General features: G+C 42.1%; 1 protein-coding gene across 6 annotated transcripts in view; it reads left to right on the forward strand.

The window, feature by feature from the left end:
• LOC124310361 (probable G-protein coupled receptor CG31760) overlaps window positions 1–12,044 on the forward strand; it is a 30,419-nt gene extending 18,375 nt beyond the window's left edge. For 4 of the 6 annotated variants that reach the window (XM_046774217.1, XM_046774215.1, XM_046774218.1 and 1 more), the window contains exons 7-18: window positions 185–332; window positions 3,145–3,289; window positions 4,313–4,445; window positions 4,537–4,690; window positions 5,255–5,364; window positions 6,498–6,712; window positions 7,570–7,708; window positions 7,948–8,053; window positions 8,159–8,305; window positions 8,387–8,563; window positions 8,627–8,932; window positions 10,019–12,044. In XM_046774217.1, coding sequence (XP_046630173.1) covers window positions 185–332; window positions 3,145–3,289; window positions 4,313–4,445; window positions 4,537–4,690; window positions 5,255–5,364; window positions 6,498–6,712; window positions 7,570–7,708; window positions 7,948–8,053; window positions 8,159–8,305; window positions 8,387–8,563; window positions 8,627–8,911 — 1,759 coding nt within the window. In that variant the 3' untranslated portion in view covers window positions 8,912–8,932; window positions 10,019–12,044. The remainder of the gene's footprint in view (window positions 1–184; window positions 333–3,144; window positions 3,290–4,312; window positions 4,446–4,536; window positions 4,691–5,254; window positions 5,365–6,497; window positions 6,713–7,569; window positions 7,709–7,947; window positions 8,054–8,158; window positions 8,306–8,386; window positions 8,564–8,626; window positions 8,933–10,018) is intronic. The other 2 variants (XR_006909653.1, XM_046774219.1) reach the window with 2 other exon arrangements.
• The last annotated feature ends 2,324 nt before the right edge of the window (window positions 12,045–14,368 follow it).

The following is a 14,368-nucleotide window of genomic DNA, read 5'->3' on the forward strand; positions in this document are numbered from 1 at the left end:
ATACATCGGTAATTAGGAAGAGACACTCGAGAATCAGCCAGGAAGCGTACGTGTTAAACATATCGGAAATCGATGTACCTTGCCGTAGAGTGAAATCCGATCCTCGTGAACATTATTCAGTAAAGTATATCAGTCGTGTCGCTACATATTAGCGAATAATTCACGATGTCTGACTCGGCTCCAGGATCCGGGATTTCCTCAGCATGGACGTCGACGTGAGTGACCTGGAGGTGAACCAGTGCGACCTGGAGCAGACGACGCGCGAAGAAGCATCCTCTGAGAACCAAATCGCGTCTTTTCGGGGGACCCACAAGTGCCATTCGACAACACAGGTAAGTGCTGAGGTCAGATTCCCGGGGCTTTTTTCGTTGTTCTTTGCCGCAGCAGACGGTGGGAAAATAGTTTCAGATCGTTACTGCGAGTTTGAGTTTTCCCGAAGATCGATTCGACCCGATTTCTTGAGTGTGGAGGCGGTTGACGGTGTCTGAATGAGTAAGATGTGGGGAGCGAACTTCTTGGACAAAGTTTGACGGGCTTCTTTTCTCTGTTTCTCCTCCTCGACGCCTTTCTCTGTACATGTACATACATATACCTGTATAATGCTTTTGTTCCCGAGTCTCGCGTATATGCTTTTTCCTCACTTTCAGGACTTAAAAATAGCTCTCTCAAGTGTCGGTCCGTTTTTCCTTCATATTTTCTTATTTATTCTTAACGAAGTACGCGCACAGCCACCATGAGACGCATAAGGTGCTACACACCATTCGTTTCAAGTAAGGATGTTTGCTGTGGCGGAAAAGAATACCCGGCATGAGTACGAGGATCATCATTTTGCATTTAATTCTTTCGGCACGGCAGGGAATCCGATGTTTCTTTTACGAGGACGTTGAATCATTATATTTTACATAGCTGACACACCCACCGCGTTTACGATAATTTAATAACTGCGTCCTCGAAATTTAATTATACATTTTTCATTCCAACGTCTCTTTATTACAGAGAATACCAAGACCCGAACATTTGAGTCACGCTTAAACTCACCCAGTGACAGTTCTATTTAGTAGAAACCACGAATAACTTCGCACCCTGTTTTTATGTACCACACACTCCGTGTCTCATCGCATTATCATCAGATTCCACGTAAAAAAATATGCTTCTGAATTTTTTCACATTTCTCGGGTATTAACGCTCGCAAACTTACAATTTTGGCCATCGTTTTTTTTTTTTTTTTTTTTTTTCACTCATTTTGAAATGCAATTTAATAAAGTAAAATTTCCCACTATAGTATACGAAAAAAGGCAAGTCCAATTATCCGACATAAGTTTTCTACGTAGTATAATTTATTCTGTTTGAAATATAACGACAGCGAGTGAATTTTTTCTCTAGTATTTTTGCTTCATTTTTTCAATTTATGATGCTATAAGTCACGCAAGCCGGTACTGATACTTTTGGGCGGGCAAAACTGCGCCGGCTTTATACTCTGTGATATTTTACTCAACACATGCAGACTGATCAAATCTCGAGCTTGGATTCTCTCACCACCGGTGAAGACTCGAGAGGCCGAGAAATACGGTTAGCTGCCTGGGCTACTTACGCGGAAAGCGGGTAGCAACAAATTTAAATTTACTCAACAAACACATACAGGCGTATTGTACAGCTACTCTCGCTGCGCGAGGAAATCCCCTCGGAATCCAAACGTGGGCGTAGAAATATCCGCATACATCCGATACAGGGGCGAGTTCCACTCGATCCGATGAACACGAAAATATTTAATTGAATTTTTCAATAAACGATTCTTAATTCCGATAAAACATTATCACCGATCGTGAGCTTTACACGAAAACTCGAGCGGAAATGCTTGGTCTGCTTTCCTAGGTGACACGTTCCTCGTGTGCAAACACATACACGCGTACGTCGGATAAACTTTGAGTTCCGGCCGAGCGAAAGGCCTGCTTCAAATAATTTGAAAATAAGCCCGGAATCGCGTGTTTCTCTCTTCGTCTTCCGGTGGGCAAGGCGATGGATTTCTTTTGAAAAGGCAATTCTTCGAGGCGTCGTTCCGGGTCGAGTATCCTCCCTGGAGAATCTCGGGGTAAGATCTATACGTCGGAACTTTTTGTCCCATGCATCAGTAAAATTCTGTGAAGACGTATATTTCTCGGCTCGAATCGACGACTTTCCGTGCCCGAAAATGTGAAGCGTTAAGGCAACGAAATTTTGGTTGGGAATTTTATCTGTTCAGCACAAATGTTAGCTTGAATCAACGAAATTTCTTACTCTCACTAACTCATCTTTAGTTGACAATATTTAATTTGATTTCTCCGGAATATAAAGTTTCGTCGAATTGAATAAAATCCATTTACCGTCACAATTTTTTTATCAAGTTTGTATACACAACTAGGACTTTACTCGTCCTCCGTTAGCCCATTTTTTCAGGTCGAAGAGGATAAAATTTTATTTTAAAAAGTAATAACTTTCATTACAGAGCTGACCGAAATACTCCTCGCGCAATTTAAGCGCGAGGTACGCAGATGCGGTTTTATTTTCGCATTTTTCTTTTACGGCAATAACGACTTTTGCTCGGTAAATCAATTCGGATGTAGCAAAGGAAAATTTTCCTCGCTTGAAAAATGTTTAGGAAAAACATTCAATCCCTCTCTTCGCTTCAGAGGGATTATAGATGTGTAAAACTATGCATATACGAGCCTAATTTAGTGGTTTTTATTACAAACAGCAACAGGATTTGTCTGATCCGGGATAACTAAGTAAATATACATTTATACGATACGGGCGACAAACTTGGCCGGCAAAGTTATACATATAGATAATAATACACACGACCCACGCACATTTCGAGCCCGCGTGAAAAAGAGGCAATTCTTGCAAGCACCTTGAAGGTGAGACCTAATTTAAAGGCTGATCCACAGAGGTGGTGGCTTTTGTCCCTTCAGAGCGGATAAAAAAAAAATCCAATTTTCTCACAACGCTATGACTTTCTTGAACCGAGATAAGATTCCACCGCTAAAAAGTGCGGTAATACTTTTCTATCGTCCTGCAAGTTTGAATGCCCGGCGTCAAATCGAAGTTTCTTATACTCGCGGAAAATTGGCGACTCGTTATTGGCAACGAATTAAAAAATGATTGCAGTGCGAGTATCAGAGTCCTGCAAGCCGAGTCAACGGAAAGACGGTTGGTGCCGGGTGGATGAAGGGTGCCTACGTCTGCAGATGTCGTCCAGGGTTTTATACAGCCGGGCATCATCAGTCTGGGTTTAATGGGACGCTCGTGGAGGGTAAGGATCATCCTTGTTGCATAACTTCCCTCATTATAACTTGATCGCGCGTGCCGTTGACAGAGAGGGAGTTTCCTCTTGTGCGTTGCATGATGTAAGTATATCACTGCGCGTATAATGTGCGAGAATTTATTTCAATAACGCAATTATCGCACAGATCTTGGGTTCGATTTGTCGGTATTCGTTGGCTAATGCTGAAAAAAAAATTTTCATCTCGCCGTTCACCCATCGATTTCTTTTTTCTTTCGAATTCTCGAATCGCTGCTCCTCGTAATTCGGTGTTCGAATTGAGTGTTGATTAACGACACTCCTCGCCCTCGACCAAATAGTATCGAGCACCTATAAAATTTCCAAATTCCCTGAGGCCTTGCGTGAGCAAAACCAATTTCTTGCCGCATTCCTGTTTTAACGCGGGCTGCTTGACCAGGGTGAGAAACGGGATTCGATATACGAGACTCCGCGGAATCGTTAATGCTGAATAATTCCGCCGAACGAAGACTAGCCGCGAGTAGTATAGGAAGCCGATTTCGCTCGGGAATCAAATCTCTTTAGCATATGCAGTCCCTCGCTTTAGAGCGTTAACGACTGTCCAAGGCAGCCGAGCTGTAAAGGGACCGTGACTAGCTCAGCTCGGTCGAGCAATCAACTCGGAATGCAATTTGCAATTTGCAGGTCAGCTTTACGTCCCGTGACCCGAGCCTAAGACCACGGTAATGCGACACGAGTTGCTCGCCGCTTGTAATATGCGCATGTATTACACTTCCGAGTTCCGACACTGGATCAAATTCGAGAAATTAGCATTTCGTCAGATCCTGCATCTTGATCGTGACCCCTGACGGAGAACGATTTCCGCAGTATTATGCCGCGCCAGATATTCCGACGGCTAATCGAGGTAGTTCCGAGCAAATTATTCGCGGCTTTGACTTATCAAGGCAGGAAAGAGACGTCCCAAATTGCCAAACACATCGGGTTTGTATAATTCGAAAAACGCTATTCCCACTGTAACGGCAAGCGTGATTTCAGCTGCGTGGAAAGAGATGAAGGAGAACAAGACCGATCTGTACGAGCGGGTTTTCCGGTGCTTGGCCTGCGCACCGGGATGCAGTTCGTGCAAAGGCCCGGAACCTTGTCTGGCCACCTATAATTGGCCTTTTAGGTGGGTACCGTACGCTAATGATCGCCGGGATATCGGTGTATTCTTTACTCCCCGACGAGAGTGATCGGAGCGCATTATTTTACCTTTGAAGGATCGCCCTGCTCACCGTGTCGGTCTCCTGTGCCTTCGGAACCGTCGTTCTGGTCGGTTATATGTACCAGCATCGGAAACTCAAGGTCTTTAAGGTCGCCTCGCCAATTTTTCTCTCCATCACGCTGCTCGGCTGCGCCATAATGTATTTAGAGGTTCGTACGAGAAGGTATACGCATACGTAAGTACGAGTATGAACCCAATTGCCATCTACCGTCATCGTTTCACGTACGTTACACTAAGCTTTTCATTTCCAATATACGCGAAGCCACCGCCTTCTCCTCACATTTCGGATTTTACTCTGATTTACCTCAGCGCGTGTATTCAGTTTGCAATATTAGGCTTTTCCGAAGAAAATTAATACGCTTGTAAGTTTCTCGGATGCGGACTCTTGCGTTTCAACCTGCGTTGCTATTCTCTCGTATCTTCGCTTAAGCGATTTAATTTTTTTTCGACGTTTTATATGAAAATATTTTCACAGTACGTATAACCTGTTTCTGATTCCGCGGTCGCACGGAAAAAGCAATATTCTATTATTTTAGCTACCGTTAGTTCGACTCACAGGACCGACGTAATCACTGCTGAAAATCAATTCCTCTTCAACCTCACGGCCTTGTCCAATTGATCGGAATTGTAGCTGGCCTGTGGTATACGTATAAATAGAAGAAGTGAAACAACTCGCTGCATCGTGTATTGATCGGCTTTCAATTTCAATATAGATGGCTGCAATTTTTCCCGTCTTGGATATCTATTCTTGTATCGCGACTAAGTGGAGCAGGCATCTTGGCTTTTGCATCACGTACACGGCGCTCCTAATGAAGACGTGGAGGTAAGTCTTGTCGTTGAACGGAAATAAGCCTCCATATAACCGGATCCTCAATTTACAGATAGCTTTTTTGCCACTCAGGCTGGCGCAAGAATTGACTTTTTGGTGTTTTTTTATTTTTATTTTTTTTTTTTGTCATCACTGTTTTCATTTTCCATGAAAAAACAAATTTATCCACATGAAAAACTCGATTTGTAGAATCGAAAAAATTCCATGAGGTTGAATTAACTTTCACGCGAATTGTATTTATGAGTAAAGTGTGAAGCATGAAAAAAGATTAAAAAAAAAAAAAAAAGAAACAGAGTGGCTGCCTGAAATATTCGTATGAGCTTTGTTTCATTGTGAATTCGCGAGAAATGCAAACATCCAAGCTTCGACCACGTAACCGATGTGTCACGCTACGAGATTGTGACAGAAAATCCAATTCGAATTGGTAGACTCGTTAATTTTCAATTTGAAGAACGTACCAACCTGATTGCTGTAGATACTGTACATCGCGCATACACGCGAAAGCGCGGAGATGAATGGAATGGAATGAAATGAAATGAAATAAAATATGTACGGTATGAGTTGAATAAAATGTGACGTTATCGTTGCTAACCGATGCTGCCTGTCACCGAAGTGCAATCGTAATGAGTAGCTGTAGAATAGATTCAGTAAATCATACATCGATATTGTTTTACGCGTTAAAGATAAACATGAGTTGTAATCGTTGTGCTATTCATTCAAACTGAGCCGTAGGTAATGATCTCTGTGCAAATACAAATAAATTTCCACCTAGCTCTGGGCTGCTCAAATTGCGATCACCCACAAAGATCACGCACGGTCAGTAATACATACCTTTTAGACCAATCAATGTCGTATTACAAATTCGCTAAATGGTTCGCTGAATTTAAATATTTATACGTTAGTTTTCCATTGGTAAGATAAAATTCGCCGAAAACTGACAACAGACTTTTAATTCTCGTCCAGTCATAATTAAGTGTCACTGCTGTCGGTTGGACAGACGATTTATTGTCTTGCAATGGCGAGCAGAAACGCGCGTGAATATTCAACGGTGCGCTATGGGCCACGGTTCGATATTCCGTTGCATCTAGCCAGCTCATCCGTCATAACATTCCTCGATATCCCAACAGAGTGTCTCTGACCTACCGAGTAAAAAGTGCACACAAGGTAAAGCTCACGGACAAGCAGCTCCTCCAATGGATGGTTCCGATCCTCCTGGTGATGCTGATCTATCTGGGAACCTGGACTCTGAGTGCTCCACCGATTGCCGAAGTGATCGCCGACAGCCACGGTCTCCTCTTCAATCAGTGCTCTTTCAACTGGTGGGACCACAGCATGGCTATAGGTTGGTATTGATTTCAGGATCGATTAAAACCGCCGTATAAATCGTCTTCCATTTTCCCTGGTTCATCACGCCCATCGAGTTTAAGGACAGTAGGTACCGCATCACTGGGACAGATTGATCGAGGTAGATTATCACCGCTACCGGCTCTTGGCGGCGATCGAAAGTTGTTGCGTTTCGTGATCGAACACCTGGACACTGCGGTAACGTCGTCGTAATTCTCGTTTCCGTTTTAGTTGTTTATCGGCATCCACACCACGTACGGTATTGGCGTGATCCCCGCGTCGTTCGGGATATCGTATTAGCCTAATCGTTTATCGATTCTCTTTTTACCCTCGTGTAGCAGGTCCCACGCACAGTGTCACTCGTCCCTGCTTAGGCTAGACAAACGAGCCGGGCTTAGGACACGCCTGTAACGAAAGAGCAGGTTAAGACGGTAGATTAAGTCCATTGGTGTGCCGGATTTTTAGGGCCAAACTCGCGAAGATTTCACCGCCCGATACAACCTATTTGCCGATACATTCGCTGTGAATTTTAAAGACCTTCGCCTCGGGGCGAGAACGTGGATCCGCGATTTTGGAGTCGCGCGGATAATTGTCCGGTCTAATTATATCTTCGTAAGTTTTCATGTTATTTCGTACCCACAATGGTCGCGTGTTCACTTTGGTATCAGTTCCGCGATCAGCTTGCGAAACACAAGTTCGTTTAGCCTCGAGGTAAAATTTCAGGAACAGGACATGTAATTATTAGGGTCCCGCCCTCAGGGCTGACAACAGCAATGAAAAAGTCGAGGATCGGGTGACCAGGTCCACGAACCAGAGAATTCTGAACTATGCCGGGTTGTATATTTCGGTTCACAGGTGAGGTAATCTTCTTGGCTTGGGGTATCAAGGTCTGCTACAACGTCCGGAATGCCGAGAGTCTCTTCAACGAGGCGCGCCTCATCAGCTATGCGATATACAACATCGCGGTAGTCAACACTGCCATGGTCGCGATTCAGTGAGTTCTCGTAATCCTCGTCGTTGTCGTTGTCGTTGTATTTTTTATGTTAACACCGAACTCCCACGTTCAGCTCCGCATCGGATATCGATCACCTCTCTGTCCCCAAAGATCCAGCTCAATCTTACGCAGACTTGTTTTCATAATTATCTAAAAACGCATCGAATAATAGAGATTCGAATATCGTATCGAGCGTCATAAACTTCTGAACAAACTTCTTCTCTGCTTGATTTGTCCAGCCTGTTCATATTTCCGCAAGCGGGACCGGACATAAAATACCTCTTGGGATTCGCGCGTACTCAGCTCTCGACATCGGTGACGGTGTTCCTGGTCTTTGGCCCGAAGGTATGCATCTGAGAGAGACAAAAAGACACGTTTAATCGTAAAATAAGCAATTAGGGATCGATAGCCTGGCACGATGTAATTCTCAATACAACCAACCCGGCACAGGTACTCCGGGTACTTCGCGGTCAAGGAGACCAGTGGGACAGTAGAGCCAGAGGAAGAGCGGGTGTCAGCGCCAGTTTCTCGTTAAACGGCATTGGCCTGGTCCCGGAGGAAGCGGCAGACCTCACCCAGGAGAACGAGGAGCTCAAGGTACGTGACGAGGAGAGGCGGTGTTTTTGTAGATTTCCCGACAGTTAACCGCTCACGCATATCGGAAAATCGGTCCCTCAGGAAGAAATCCAGAAATTGGCGGCCCAAATCGAGTTCATGAAGATCGTCCACATGGAGATGCACAACAGGCACATCAAGCCCAAGGCTGGGGGATACTTCAGCACGCCGGGTCACGGTCATCCCTCATCGGCGCAGAGTCCGATCGCCAAAAGTTCGACGGCCAGTTTCATCCTGAAGGTAGATATAACCGTCGGGCGTCGAAACCGCCTCGGGCATTTTTAACTGCTCTTCTTCTCCAAGGCTCAACATTTTTGCCAAAGCGCGGTCGAGCGCGGGGCGACAGCGGCGGCCGCTGCGGCTGTCGAGGACTCCACCTTTCCCTCGGGGAGCCTGCACAGGGCTCGTCGTCGGGAGATGCGGAAGGAACGAGAACGCGAGAGGGAACGGGAGAACGAACGGGAACGCGAGAGGGTCGAGAGAGCGGAGAGAGCCGAGAGGGCCGAGAGGGCTAAGAGGGCCGAGAGGGCCGAGAGAGCCGAGAGGGAGTCTCAGGATCAGGCGCAGAAGAGCGCGGAACGCGTCTGACTAGTGGTAAATAGTGAGGAGGTGAGTTTCCGGATATTAAATCACCAACGATTTCTACTCCCCGATAATTGCGTACTAAGAGCATTAGGTTAATCTCGGAGACTTCCGTGAAATTCAAGATTCCCATCTTTGAACGAATATTTCTGATATCTTTACCATTTACCGAGAACCCTGAAATTACAATTTCAAATATTTTGAATATTTTATCAATGTTTCTTCGGAACGTTCCTAATTGTTACGTGGATTTTTTTTTTATTATAGTTTTCCTACCCATGTGCTTCATCATTACAACAGATTAAATTTTTCAATAAGCATTTATCATATTGTGACCGAAATTTTACCGATCTCTTTCCTTCACGGAAGTGGGTCGGGCAAAACATCGATACGTTTAATCAATTTTATTACGAGATCATCCTACATTGGGCAATCGTCGAATTATCATAATTATACTGCGAAAACTGGAATCATGACCATGTCAGACCATGTTTTTCGAAGTTGAGCCTGACCCGTAGAACTTTTGGCATCCAATTACATCGATTACAGTAGTTACGCGTGGTGTTGAGAGTAGTTACGAGTTCAGTCTGCAGTCTGGCCAGCGGTTAACTTCACCCTCTCGTTAGCGCCGGTGTTGATAAATCGTTATCACTGTGGGCTCACGCAACAAAGACTCATTATCAAGCACTTAGCGTAATGTGTAACGCGTCCCTGGCTCAACAGGGGTGAAAGTTAATTGGGATAACTAGAGTAACGGTTAGTTTGTCGCACGCATGTAAAGAAGATCGCGCACTAAGAGAAATTTTTAGTTCCGGTCACCGCTCAGTCCTTAACTATATTCATTTTTTATCACAATCGAAAAATACAGTTGTGGGTAGAAAATGAAAATTAGATTTGTAGCTGTTACCAGAAATTCCGTTGTGACCCGAACGAGATGCTGGATTTAGTCTGTTTTCGATTTTGCTACCTTCCATTTCAATTACTCAACCTCGTCCGATTGCAGTCGTAAAACGGCGAAGGAGTAAAATCGTTACAGGCGATTATCGAGGTTTCATTGCCCTGCAGATAAGCCGGTAATTTATGCGGTAACTAAAGTTTCTTTTACTGCCGCAGATATGGTTGTGACAAAGACGGTCAATAAAGTTCCGAAACGCAGTGTTTGGAAAAATCCTGGAACGCAAGACGAGCTCGAAGCGTCGTGGCTTGAAAAAATGGCGTCTCCCCCGACTCGACGCCAGGCTTCCGGTCTTCGTCTGAGTCGTCGGCAACCGAAAGTATGACCGGAATCACTGTCCTTGTAACTGTGTCGATTAACGTGCTCTGCAAGCTCTACGGCATGTCCGAATATTGCGAATATTGCTCCTCGCGCCTTGAATCTGCGGGGCTTACACGCCTACATGTGCAACTACATAGGTATGTATGTAATACGCGACTTGGATGCGAACGTTTCCCAAACCCGTATGTATGTCCGAATACTTGCCCTGTACCCATGATAATATACTATACGCGCGTTTTGAAAACCGTTTACAAATTTTTTACACCATGATATACCCGCCGCGGAGACGATTAGAATTTGGAGTGTAGAGAAAACGGTCATGTTACGTGTACCTTCTGTTCACGATCGTAGCTTCTTACTATTTGCTTACGTGTACGTTTGAGAAATATATATTATAATGTTATTCGACCGCATGATGTATACATGGATAAATTGGACGTTGAACGTTCGTATTGTTTTAGACGCGAATTATGATCGTGGCTATCGGCAAAGTGTCGATCCACTTTATTACAAAGTACTATCGGTGAATTTATCGTATTGTACCGAAGTAACTATACATAGATATATTACAAAGTGTTGATAAGGGTATTCATATACATTATCTATCAGTGTTGACAATATGTACGTACTTACTACGCTATAAGGGAGCGACGAGACGGGGAGCAGGGCTAGCTGTCGCGATTCACGATCCTTTTCGGGGATTTATTCATTCAATTAGAATTTCTACCAGACTACTCCATCGTGCGATACAAAACGTTCCCTTTTGTACCGGGACTAATTTTTTTACCAGGAGAATCCCGGACGTCGCGAAAATGCGAACCGCCTTTGATTTCGGTTTAGATTCGAAATCGCAAATTTGCTTCATACCTGAAATATCAAAATTTACCATAATAAAAGAGTCGAAATAAGATAATTTATACTCTACAGTACTCATTTTTATTCAGCAGAATCAAAATAATTACGAATAAAATTGAAAAAAACAAACTTAAGCAAAATCCAAATAGCACGGATACATGCAACGTTCAGCCTTGCTCTCCCAAATAGAGACATATACCCACGTGTATAATGTTATATATTTTATAGAAATTCTTTTCACTAGTGAATATGGTTACGCATTCGAGCCCGTTCTAAATTATCACTCGTCGAACGTTTTCTGCCGTATTTAAAGGGACACGTGAGTCCTCCACGAACGTTCTTGGCTCGTTACACAAAGCCTCAGGCATTTTCTAGTTGTAGTTATTCCGTTATAGACGCACCTCCGTTTTTCTATTGCCGATACTTCATAGTCGTACAGCTGTATGTCTCCTAGACTTAGACTAATAATAAACGCTTTGGCCGAATGCGCGACGCCTGGCTAATATAGTATTCAGTAACAAACATCGCTTCCGGTGTCATTTAGAATGGGCTCATTCCGCGGCTCGTATTCCAGATGTTTCTTTTTCACCGATGCCTGATCAATCGGCAAGGTGAGTTTTTCTTTTCGTTGCCTGTTTTTTCATATATATATATATATATATATTTTGTTTTTTTTTTTTATATGGAGGAACGAAGATTCCGTAATTGACGAAGTAATAATTCCTTGTATTTTTTTTCCTTTCTTTTTTGGAATTCGTTTGGGTAAATTTTAGATATATAGATAGATAATTACGTGTGATGCAAATGCAGATTATTTATACGAACATAAATCTATACTATATACATCCATATACACATATTATTATTATTATACATGGACACAGAAATAAGTATATATATATATTATAGGAACATAATAATACAATATTGCCGTTTAGGTGTAAAATGTTTATTGTACAATATCGATGTTGAACGTGTGTAATTTTCATAAACGACTTAACACATTTATTATGCTTGACGAAAGCGTGATATTGAGTATGTTACACGATTCATAGAAGTATAAATCACTGTTGACGGGTGAAGAAATCTTTAAAGTAGAAGTAAAGAAAGAAAAGGGAATATAAAACGAGATTGTAAAAGAATAAGGGAGAAAAGAAAAAACGGTGAAGTAACACTCGCAGTAATTGATAGTGTATTAATTATTCACTTACCAGTCGCGTAAATTAAATTGAATCTGATTTGCGGGAGGATATTAAATAATTATATGATAAACTTGTCAATTGTGGGCTAAGCGCGTACCTGTCTATATTATGCATACACACATGCAAACAAACTTGTAACGTACAATAAGCGTGAAGCGAGATCATTTTTTGCATTAAGTGAGTAAAACATGGCTCGAAATTTCGTGCGTCTAACACGACGTGGAAATACAGGCCGAATTAACAACCTGCGGTAAGACGAGACTCGGCGTTAGGTGCAAAAACCGTTTTATGATTAAAATTGGGCTCGCCAGGCAACGTGGGTTGGCTCATTTTCGTGAAACTATGTACCTTGAGCTATACCTACACGTAGTTGCGCTTATTGATGTCCGTCGCGTAGAGATGCGTGTGCAACTTTCGTCTAACGAAGTTGCTTCCCTCGCCACATGCTTACGCCCAGTTCTTCGGCGATAGTTTTAAACTTTACCTGAGAACGAAAACACCCAAGAGAGAATAAGTAAGTCGGTGAAGTTATTGTATATCCAATCCAGAACACATCTGGCAGGATTAATTATTCGGTCCTGTTAAATTGTGGTCTAGGATTCATCTGCGATTCCACATCGGATGATAAATCGATGTCAGAGGTTTACAAACCGGCAAGAGTAAACTATAATTCTCACCGGTGGTGTCGTATCAAATTATGTAACTTCCAAATAACAAATTCCACCAGAATTTAGTCTCGTTTCGGGGAAAGACAGAAAAGATTTTTCGAGTCAGCTGAGATCTGTTTGAATCGTGAGCCAAAAATGATGATCACATAATACGTCTGAACGAGTATTTTACCTCTTACAGTCAAAAATACTTTATCCAATGTTAAAGATTGAAGATAAACTAATTTTTTTTTTTAATTGATCACATTGACCGCAAATTTGTTTTCTGTTCGATGGTCAGGATTACAGTAAACTACAGTAATTATACAGTTCAAGGAATATTTAGAAAAAAAAGTTTCGAGAAACCGATTGAAATTACATTATTACTGAAAACGAGTGCAGACACCATTGGTTGGTTATACTGATGACCATAACAACGTAACTGCGATGTCATATTAAACTTCGGTAAAATTATAAGATATAGTAACAATTAGTGCGAATTTTGAATACGTAAGTAGGCTCGTAAGTTATAATTTTAAGATTATCAATCTGTCGTTAATTAAATGAATAAATTATAAGGATGCGCGAAGCGTTGAGAGGCCACCGAGAAGTTATACGAATGAGCCCCAAACATAATTTTGTTTAATATTGGAAATTGTTGTTGCCAACCGAGTATACCGTTCGCAAGAGCAAATTCCGAGGCTGCTCTCTGGCCCCTCGCGAGAATAGACAAACATGGATCCTCTACGTTGTATAGGAATTAGGTTGAGTTAATTATGACTCATTAGATAAATATACGATATGCGCGGACAAATTGCTATTTGCAATATTGCTTTCTATGTCGTAATTGCACTTCATTATAATCAATTTGGATGTGCCTCGTCAAAGAGATGAGTAGATAGATACACGTACAAATAAGATTGTGAAGAAAGGTAACAAATAACTTATTAGATCGATAAAGAAACAAAATTAGGAACTTAACCGGTTGTCTGGCGAGCCTCAATTGTACGGAAAACATATTCGTACCTAACGTCGTATTTCTTTGTTGAAATAGTTTCACTTGTTTGTTTTACTTGGAAATATTTGTAAAAATATACTGTATGTCAATAACATATTACATGAAATAAAGATGAAAGGAAGAAATACGGAAGTTGATACAAGTGGTTAGTCGAGACTTCTTTTTATTACAATAATAATCATTGTTATATACATATATATTACCCATTTTAGTATTAGTAATTCGTTCACACAATTTCTCGAGATGTTTGTGGTTCTTTGTTAATGAATACAGGATTGACTCAAGGACGACCGCGTTGCATATTGAAGTTCTCGTTAATCATAAATTAAGATTGCACAGATCCGTATAATTACGATTCAGAATATAATTACGTGTTAATAATCGTACGTTGTATACCCTAAGCACACTAATGCGTATTGTTTATCAATAATAATAATAATAATAATAATAATAATAATAATGATA

Source organism: Neodiprion virginianus, chromosome 1 (assembly GCF_021901495.1).
Source record: "Neodiprion virginianus isolate iyNeoVirg1 chromosome 1, iyNeoVirg1.1, whole genome shotgun sequence".
Lineage (NCBI taxonomy): Eukaryota > Metazoa > Arthropoda > Insecta > Hymenoptera > Diprionidae > Neodiprion > Neodiprion virginianus.